Raw genomic sequence first — 11,084 nt, forward strand, 5'->3', positions numbered from 1 at the left:
TTAGTAAACCATATTAGTGCTTTATAAAGATTGGTTGTTAGCTAAGCTAAGCCAAGCCTTTATTTTTTTTATTTTTTTTGGTAAGTTAAGCTAAGCCTTTTCCAATTAAACTAGTCCTAACCGCTCAAATTAAAGGTAAGGTTATGTCTAAGAATGGATTGATTATTCCTGCTTGGTTTAGGCAAGTAAGTGCTAAAATGCCTTATAACACTCCCATTGTTGGCTTAAAGTGAAGCGTGGTCCTCCCTTTTTTCTTTTTCTTTTTTCTCTGCTAAGAGTCCACGAAGACGGGAAAGACATTATTCATATATTTGTACACCAACAATCCTCCAATATTATTCTAAAAACAAGATTAGTAACTTGTACAATTCATTATATGGTCATCAGCCTCTCTTAATTTTAACAATATATACAATATTGACAAAAAGGATTTTCACAGAACCCTAAAACTATTCTACTCACTGTTGCAGCTCAAGAATCAAATGAAGCTCTCAATTCAATAGTGGAAGAGGTTTAGAATCCGACCTTCAAAGACTAATTTCCTCCGTTGAAGTCAGATGGTAACCTATATGTGCGAGTGATACGAATCTGAAGCAAAAAAGAACTAATTCAGTAGCAGAAAAAGAAAACAATATATCTACAAGCATATAAGGATTTTGATTTGGAACTAGTCCTAACCACATCTAAAAAATGACAATATGTATTGTGGTGCATCCAGTTGCATAGAATTGGGGCTTTAGAATTGGAACCAGAGATCCTAATTTCAATATGTTGTTTGGTGTTTATAGAATTAGGTATGGAATTGGAATTCAATTTGAAACGCACACGTCCCAATTCCTAAGGCAGATGTTTTAATTTTAAACCCACTTAGAACTCAAATAATAATAAGTTTTACATGCATAAAATTATTTGAACACAAAATGAAATACATATATAGTGCTAAGGTATACGTTCATACATACATATACATATACACATATAGGATCTTTGATGGGTAAAAGTAACTAGTACTCCTTGATGGGTAAAAGTGAAACAATTTAATTGACGGGTGTTCTTTGACAAAATGAATCTTGTTTGTATCTGTATTAAGAATTAGGATCTTTATTTATTTATATGGTGTTAGACATTAAGTTGGTCAACAGCTCTGAAAGAAGAGAACAAAAAAATTTATTGTGTAAATGTACTTGTATGCGTGTGCGAGCTGCATCTGTATATAAGAGGTAGGGGTGTGTGTGTGTGTGTTGGATTAGTAATAAACTTTTGATTTTCAATTTCAAATGAACAGTTTCTTCAAATAAGAAAGTTGGGTTTAGGATTTAATTCCAAATGAATTCCAAACTTGATCCATGAATTGCAATTCTACATATTTGGAATTCCAAATCAGTCCCAATTCTGCACAACCAAACACACCCCAAGTTAATAACTGAATTAAAACTTATATAAGGTCTAGTCACCCTGCATTGAAATTGAAGTCAGGGTTAGACAAGAGTAGATCTATCAGGATACACCTAGATCACACTGGAAACCACACAGCTGGACCCATGGCCCAAAATTGAGGATCATATGTCCAACAATGTGAGGGCTTACAGCTACATCATCCTCAATTATTATCAGATCAGTGTAGGCTCTATACCTCTACTAGAACCAAACCTCAACTCGCACATGCTGACAAATCTAAGAGCATATAACTATATAAGTATGACGATAATTGATTACCTGTGCAAATGCATAAATTGCTCGCAGGATTCTAGCATAATCGGTTCCAAGCATTTGAATGACAACATCTGCCAGAAATGTACCCCATAGCCTGCAGGAGCCAACCAGTAGGCTGTCAGCGCCTTTCTTGTTTTTCTTCCATGATATTGAATAAAAAATTAATGTATGTTTTTGGTTTTTGAAACATTAGGCTCAAGTAACTAAACTCAAAAGGATAACAAAAGGTGCAAGAAAACACTAAAATTATATCTTCAAATTGGCTATTGCATACCTATTGTGAACTAGATAAGGATAAAGTTTAGTAAATGATGTCAAATGAGCATCTTCACACAAAAATCATACATAAATTAAATACAAAGGGCAATTGATGCTAGTTCAGGTCCAATGCCATTATATCCAATTGAGTATCAAACCACATTAGATTTTCAACAAACAAAACGTCAAGCATCACAATGAAGACCAAAGTTGTCACTGGTGATGCAGACATGATGAAAGAGTAATACCATATTAGTCCAAGGCTATCATGGTGAAGCCAATAAGAACACAGCTTGAGGCGGAGAACAAGTCAATATGGATTCCGTTTTAAGCAGTGTGCATGGCATTAAAAAGATTTCAGCAGAGTAAAAGGACTCTTCGGTGGTTAAAAGTCTAGTACATCCTCCAGTCATCCCTATGATGAAAAAATAGGTCAAACACGAGAAGGACAACAGGGTTGACCCATGATTTGAATTATTATTATTATTATTATTATTATTATTATTTATTATTTTTTTTTTTTTTGAGGGGGAAGTGGGGTGGGGTTTACCAGAAAAAAATGCTGAAGTAAGATTTGACATGATCTAGAATGCATGTTCACTAAAGTCATTTATGTTACATTCAGCCATGTGTACTTGTGCAAGCGTTTGTGCCATCTCTGACAATTAATAATAGGAAACTAAATCATAAAATTTGTAGAATTATTAAGTATTAATTTTTTTCCAATTATGATTAGCCAAAAACACTTTTAACTTCTTACAAGACATAAATGAATAAAATATTACGTATCTTCTCCACAAAATTTCTAACATTTTCATATTCACTAACTCTAGCAAATTCAAAGGCAAAAAACAAAAGAAAGAAAAATCAACATTATCTAGTAATCAACTAGGCAACTCATATTATGTGTTTGATTAGTAGAATTTTTTGTGTCTTTTCACATTATTGTATATTTACATTTCAATAATTGATATGTAATTAAATTTTATTAGGTAATAAAAAGAAATTACACTGTTGAACCAATTTGGTTCCCCCAAAAATCATCAATTATTAGAATTACTAAAGATCACTTATTAATTATTCGAGGATCAAATGTATCTACACAGACAACCATGCACAAGAGACATTATCATGTGTTGGTGCCATTGGTGCAAAGTGTTAGGATGGATGGAATGGTACAAACATAATCCCCAACTTTATATGCACGCAAATATCAGCTCCCATTACAGCACACGAGCATATCATTCATAGAATTTTCAAATGCACCATTCAGTGCTTTTTGTCCCAAAATCCTAGTTCCATAATCGAACTGTTTCCCAACCATCTAAGCCTTAGTACTCAAATTGATAATTAGTTGTGCTCTATAGATCCAATAACTATCACCTTCAAATCAAAAATCCTATTTTAATTATTTTTATCTGTAAAATCTGCAAGCTTTCTTCAGCGTTTTCAAATGCCGACTCAACAAGCTTTCCAGAACCATAGACCCTGATAAGAATTGAACCCCTAACCTACACCAAATCCCATTTAGATATTATGCCTACAATTTTACTACTGTGCTATAACATCTTTAGCAGCTTAACCTAACCTTAATCCACCATAAAAATAAATAAATAAATAAGAAACATTTTTTTAAAAAATATTTAAGTACTTTCCTGCATCATGGTATGGTGGTGTCATACCACCACCGCAAATCATATTACATCAGTTTATAGGTCAACTTGTAAAGCCACACCATAACTAAAAACAGCCTCCATCATCCACATTAAGTCCAAAAGTTCAAAGAACTATGTTGAAAGCACTAAAAGGGGAGAAGAATTTAGAAGGTTCCAATTTCCAACAACGGATTCTAGAAGCTTTATATCCTACTATAGTCCAGCACTAACTTTTGTTAGGTAAGTTACTATATACCAAGGTCTGTGGCCTGGTGGTTACCTAGTTGTAACCCCTCTCCTTTCAAAGTGAAAGGCAGCGGGTCGAGTCTCTCCAAGAGCATTGTGGGAGTTCTTTGTCAAGACAATGAAAAAAAAGAGTTACAAACACATTAATTATTGTCCCTGTGAGAACAATTTGTTCAGCACATGGATTTGCATCATTATGATATCCTCTTCGTTAAAAAAGAATCCTCTTTGTTAACAAGAACTTCACCTAGTTTTTAATATGTAGAGTCTAGAGAAAATAGCCGATATGATGCATTGACAAACTAAAAGACAGGGAAGGCATGAGAAAACAAAAAATTAACTTCAGGACACAGAAATTTATCACAATAATAGCAGCACAGAAGAGCCAATACATCGGGCCAAGTAACACCATCATGCTCCTAAGCCCCAGATATCGTGATGCAGCACCTGCAGCACCCTGTTCATAATGAAAAGCATAAGAAATCTGAGTATAAAAAATGCAATCAGACATCTAAAAAAATTGTCTCTACAGTTCTGTTATTATTATTATTTATTTATTTTGGAAATTAATTGCCTCTGAAGTATGTAACCAAAAATATGCACGTATTATGCTACGGTTAGATTTCCTCTTGTGGAGCTGCTAAAATAATATTATAATGATCACTGAAATACAAAAAAAATTTACAACATTAGAACAAGTTCTTGTTAACAATATCAGCAAAAATTGATAAAAACTTACAACCATCCATTAGCTTGTAGCCTTGTATTATTAATATATGGTTAACCATAGACCTTTTGTTCGTTTTATCTTTTCTGGTCAAGCCATAGAACTTCGTATTCTATGTACTAACAAAATCCTTCAGGAACTCCTATTAAAAAATAAGAAATAACAAAGAGAGGGAGGGAGGAAAAATCCTTCGCAAACAATTAAGTCGTAATGAATTTATATTATAGTTTGTCTAGAACTATTAAGAGATCCACAAACTTTCAGGGTTTCAGAAAATTCTAATAATCGCATTATGAAGAATGCTGCCCGAATCCATTACTTGTTGCATGTACTTGACACAAACAAATGAGAAAAGAAAAAATAAATAAATCTCATGTGTGCTGCAGAACCCTAATCAATCCATTGCATAGAATGTGGATATTTATGTAGTAAAAAAAAAATTGCATTTGAATATAGTTTAGGACCATGATAAATAGAATAGTGGTTGAACACCCACTTAACTTTACCAGAACATGACTCTCATCTATACTTCAAATAGCTACAATGTCAATCACATACCTTTTTGATAACTTCATTCTTTATCCGATAGTTAGCAGCTTCTAAGACCATCTTTCCGGACAATCTCCTTGCAAACTACCACAGCAAGGAAACAAGCTTATAATTGCAATTAAGGAACCAAACTATAGTAAAATCGTGTGGATCATTCTCTTACCAACTGATATATTTTCCCTAGTGTAAGTATCCCACCACCCTAGAATACACAGATCCAGTTAAACGGAGACCAAAAGAAGTTAAACAAGAGAGAGTCACAAAAAATCATAAACTAAACCAAATCATTATAGCGTGCGTGGCCATACCTTCAAAATAATTGAACGGAACTCCTCAGCAACAGATTGTACCTTTGACTGACTAAGTCCAAATTCTAAGCTACTATGATTGCTAGAAGTCTTGTAGCTTTCCCGAGACTTCGGGAAGGTTCCTGATTCTTCCCTACATGAGGCAATAACATGCGCTGAATCATAAAGAGGTTATACATAACAAAATTGCTGATAAGCATTTTTAGGAAGTGATAGCGAAGCTAGCACATTAAAATATCACAGTAGCTGGGGAAAACAAAGATTAACTCTGGCATTCACAAAAGAGGGAAAGTGACAAAAGAAGAGGTTCACAATATAATAGCACGTTCTAAACAGTTATTTGCAAATTATTAGGATATTGGCTGAGTTTTGAAAATGCCAAAATGTAATGACCAATGCATCTCACTGTCAGCTAGAAGCAAGTTGGTATGACCAGTACCATGCCATGATGCCAAATATCAGTTTCTATGCAAAATTGAGACACTATAACTTATTCAGTTAAAAGGAATAAGAAGAAAATAATAATAATAGAAGGTCACAGCCCCCATCTCTTTCATTCTTCTCCCTTTCTAGTCAAAACACTCTCAAATTCCAAACAAGTGTCCGATTCTTTATCTTTCAATATATGTTTTTCATTTATGAAAAATAATGTTTTGTTATTAGAACAAGGAAGCAAAAGAGAAAGGATAAATCCAATGTATACCCATTAGAACAAACACATGAGTGGCTACAGTTTATGTAATTAAATTGGCAGCCAATTAGTATATCGATGCATTAAAATTAAAATCACTACAGTTTTATGTGTGATTTAGATTGGGATACAATAATAAGGAGAACCGATGATCCAAAAGAACTAATTCTGATGAAACTAGTCATCGTGTGCCTATTATGCAGTGTGATCTAGTTATTGCCTGTATATATTGCATATTCAAAGCTCGGGGACCAATTTAGAACAATTACATCAATATGAAATGCATAACATAGTTCTCTGATTCTACTGGAATGACTTTGGTTTGATTACTTAAACTACTCAAACCTAAATCTTTTAACATGTGACATGCAATTACAAGATCAATTTTGACAAGCCTATGTTGTAGAAACCTAAATCAACCAAAATGTCAACCTATATAAGTCAAGATAAGGCATAAATAAATGAACACTTTTTAAAACTTTTAGTAGTCAGCTCCAAGAATTCTTTTACAAGAAGTCATCATATGTGGGATCACATATCGTGTTGGAACATTAGGCATCATATCTTTTATCACAATCTCACTTGCAGTCCTTTGAATGACTCACTGTCATTTTATTCTAATTTGGCTGATACTACAGTCTGTTATTTTATCTAATGAACATCCCTGTCTCAATTCTGCCCATGCTATTAACATGTTCATTGGCCTGCTATAATTCTGAATGAAAATCTTTGGGCAACTTCACTTATCAAAAAAAAAAGAGAGAGAGAAAGAAATAAAGAAAAACAAGGCCACTTACGGTTCAAGCTCTCCGTCATTAAAAATCACCAGAACAAACACTTGAAACAAATATCATGATAAAAATAAATTAGACCCGATGACGAAAAGTACCTTGAGTTGTCCTGCAACAGATGAAGAAAAATCTCTACTTCTAAGTCTTCCGTTGATAATTTGCTTGAACAGGGAATGTTTAATTTTTTCCTCACACCAAGCAAGACATTTCTATATGATGGCCTCCAACCCCTATCAAGAATACCAAATGTATCTAGTTTACTAAGAAAAAAAAATTCAGAATAAAATTCCACAAACAATCACCAAAATTTTCAACAATTAATTTAAAATAAACTTGAAAATTAACTTTAGATTCGTATTTATGTACAAATTCACCCAAGAAAAATACAAGTTGGCATTGACTAAACTAAATTTGGTAGTTAGTCATTAAATAGCCCAAAACTAGCCTATCATTAGCTTGGTAATTCAATAACCTTAATGTAGAGCGGGCATCAGCTGCGAGGAACAGGAATCGTGATTCAAGAATTGCAATGAAATCATCTCGCTCTTCAGGGTCTTCTTTGATCATGTGGTAGTCAACATCTGCTTGTTGTTGTGTTATCGACTTTAACAAAGGACTGAAGTAACTGAAATTGGTAAATAATGTCATTATAAGATGATATGAAACAACATTATTGGTATATTCTGACGGAAAACAATACAAATATACACACATATCAACCTTGGACCAAAAAGGATTCTTTCAAGCTCATACAACTCGGAGTCTGTTGCAAGTTGAAGCACTGACCGAAGCTCAGGATCAAAAGTACCTGTAAACTTTATTTGTAAAGCTCTATGGGATTATCTTATTTGCATTGAAATGTTAAAATTTTAATTCGCAATAACCAACTAGGCTAATACACAATTTGACTTGATTAAGGGTTATTTTTTTTATTTTTATTTTTTTTAACCTGATTTCAAGTAAACAGACATAACAGAAAATCGTTAAGAGACTCAAAACTTGTGTTTTCTTTCCTTTTCCTCCACTATCTTGGCAAACAAACGGAGGGGAAATTAAACCCAAAAGCCGAAAGTAGAAGAAATGTGTGAGAGATAAGGAACGGTAAAGAATGCAATAACCTTGTGCTTGTGCTGAAATGGCGGCCTGAGGACAACCCAGAAGCCCAAGACCACTATAACGCCAAGGTGACCTTAAAATCTGCAATATTTTAAGCATTGTTTCTTTAGATTGAGACAATATATTCCATGAAAATAAGAAGAAAGAAAGAGGTTAGTGAATAGTACTGGGTGGTAGATGAATTTGGGGGTTGGGGGAGCCAGGGAGTAGAGGGGACGGTGATGATGATGATGGAATTGAAGGGCGCATAGGGGCGGTGCTGTAGCAGCGGCCATCTTCAAACCTGGAACTGGAAGTGAGAGTGAGCCTGCGACTCACTAGAGTCCACAACGCCAACAATAGGCCCAGGATGAATCCGCATTATTAGCGAAAAATATATTTCTGCTACGTGAGTTATGTAAAATATAGTAATTTGTTTTATGGACTGAAAGAAATATGCATTATTATTTTTTTTTTTTATAAGTAAGATTTTATTAAAAACGCTAAAAAAGGGAGCGAAACGCAAATAAACAAAAGAACACAATGCCAGAGGGCGCCTTAAACCTTCTGAGAGGCCAAAAACACAATAATTTCCTGAAATATGCATTATTAAAAGTGTAAAGTGCAAAAATAAATAAATAAATAAAATCTGTTGTGTAAAAATTTGGGAAAAAAAAAAAACTATGTGCATGTAAATTAATAACATTTGAAAATATGTAAAAATTATCTCTTACTATCAATTTTGATCAAAAAATTGATTTATTAAAACTCAAAAATACCATTAATAATTAATAATTATTTATTTTATTTTATTATTTTTTACTTAAGGGGATCTTAGGCATTTTAGTCTTCAAATTGATAAAATAAAATAAAATGCTCTTATTTACTTAATATAGATTTTTTTTTTTTTTTAATACCGGTGATTTATTTTTTGCACTTTACCCTTACTAAAGTGTGGGAAAAATCATAGATATTTATATAATGAAAATCTATATTAAATCATAGATATTTAAAGTTTTATAATTTTGAATCTTATTGTAAAATTATAAAAAAAAAAAATTCATGTGACTTTCTATTGTTTAATGTATTTAAAATAACAAAACACCAAAATCAATATCAAACCACATGTCAAACGGGTCTAAAAGTACAAAATAATTGATGAATTGGCTAAAACTGAATAAAATTGTTAATAATCGCTGATCAATCATATGGCGGTGAATTCGTCCCGGCCTTGTCTATATTTTATATAAACATTAGTTCCATTGTTACTTAACTTACAAAATTTTAACATGTCATATAAGTTAAATATAAGAAAAGGCAAGGGGTGAGATTGTAAACTATGTCATTACAAAATGGAAAAATGTTACTTGAAAAAACTTTTAAATGAAGTATTATAAAAACTTATTTTGAAATTAATTCATAATGCAATTTGACAAATCAATCAAGAAATAAGCTATCACTAGGATATTCACATTGTTAGCATTCATACTTATTCATTGAATATATACTCCTGGAGTATTTTGAATTGTAGCATTAACGATGCAGGTTTATGGCGAGAACAACCTTAAAAATTTATAATAATATTATAAAGTATTCCATTAAAATGAATAAGATAAAAACATGAATCGGGTGAGGATTATATTTAAAATAAATGAAATATATATATATATATATATATATATATATATATATCGCTTTTATTCAAAAATAAGTTTGACTGGAGCTATCAAAAGATAAGATTGGGAGGAATTTATTTCATTCTAAGAAAAAAAATGGGATGTTGGTGGAATAGGTTAAGCCAGCTTTAACACTCTATACACAACTATATGCATTATTATATTTGTATATTTGTATCATTTTCAGATCAATGATGAAATTGTTGCACGCTGATTTAGTTCACAAATAAATATATCATTTTGATTTTAGTTTTACTTAAAACTTACAACAAGGCAAAAAGCATAAACAAATAATAAATTTTTCCTTTAAAATTTTATCTAAGTAATTTCAAAATGGATAAAAATAGCTCGGAGTATTGTATTAATATCATACTTCTATATTTATCTACTATGGTTGCACTTTTTACAATATGGTCATTTAATGGTAAATGACTATGAGATGTTGACCAATATAAAAGATAAAAACACATACAATAATTTTTATTTCAATAAGTTGGTTACATACTCTTTCTCATCTCACAAATTCAAATCACTTACTCCACTTGCAATTATTTATCACTACTATTTTTTCTTCTCAACACCACATCTATTTATAGAGTTTTCATACCCGATTCCTTATTAGACAGCAATTATTCACTTACTTACAACGAGTTACTATACAAGTTTTCAACTTTCACGTCTAACTTATTAAAGAAATAATTGAACTAGTTCCAAATATTTCTAAACTTATTCACTTATCCTATAACACTACTTGCACATCGAATTCGAGTTACAAAACCTTACACACATGGAGAGTGTTCAACATTTTTTACTTTGACCTCCCATAAGATTTCACCTCTAAAATTTTATAAAATGACAAATTGCTCATCACTTGTATAAAAAGACAATAATAATTTTATATTTTATAACAAAATAACAAAATAAATATAAATATATAATTGACTTTTTAAACTCTCAGTAATTTATTTTATTTTATTTTTTTTGGTCTAAATAATAATGTTAAAATATATAGGTTTGTTTAAAACTCATAAAAGGTTAGTGCAATTTATTCTAATTTAAATTCAACAACCCCAACCTCACATTATTTAATATCCTTCAATGTTATGAAGCTTTATTGTATTAAGCAATGAGACGCATTTATTAAAGTGTTACCTCTCAGTAGTTAAAATTATCATCATAATTTAATCCTTAAAAGAAAAGGAAAGAAAAAAGAAAATAACAAAAGATGAGTGAAAATGGCCACAAAAAAAAAAAAAAAAAAAAAAAGGAAAAGAAAAAGAAAAGAAAAAATTTGGTGACATAATGGCATCCGACTTATTTCTCATTCTAAATGTAGCAGGATAGTGGAATATACGGATGGTGGACTTATTTATAT

General features: G+C 31.7%; 1 protein-coding gene across 1 annotated transcript; it reads right to left on the minus strand.

The window, feature by feature from the left end:
• Positions 1 to 310: 310 nt before the first annotated feature.
• On the minus strand, positions 311 to 8,419 carry LOC132293635 (uncharacterized). Its single transcript, XM_059791186.1, has 11 exons — positions 8,222 to 8,419; positions 8,057 to 8,135; positions 7,659 to 7,746; positions 7,411 to 7,563; positions 7,037 to 7,168; positions 5,457 to 5,589; positions 5,312 to 5,350; positions 5,158 to 5,232; positions 4,265 to 4,329; positions 1,717 to 1,807; positions 311 to 588 (listed from the first exon to the last, which is right to left on the minus strand). The coding sequence occupies exons 1-11, from the start codon at positions 8,327 to 8,329 to the stop codon at positions 535 to 537; spliced, it is 1,017 nt and encodes a 338-aa protein (XP_059647169.1). The 5' UTR covers positions 8,330 to 8,419; the 3' UTR covers positions 311 to 534.
• Between the last annotated feature and the right edge of the window lie 2,665 nt (positions 8,420 to 11,084).

This window comes from Cornus florida, unplaced genomic scaffold, assembly GCF_030987335.1.
Source record: "Cornus florida cultivar Cherokee Brave unplaced genomic scaffold, ASM3098733v1 CherokeeBrave_3.0.0_Hap2_Chr02, whole genome shotgun sequence".
In the NCBI taxonomy this organism is placed as follows: Eukaryota; Viridiplantae; Streptophyta; class Magnoliopsida; order Cornales; family Cornaceae; genus Cornus; species Cornus florida.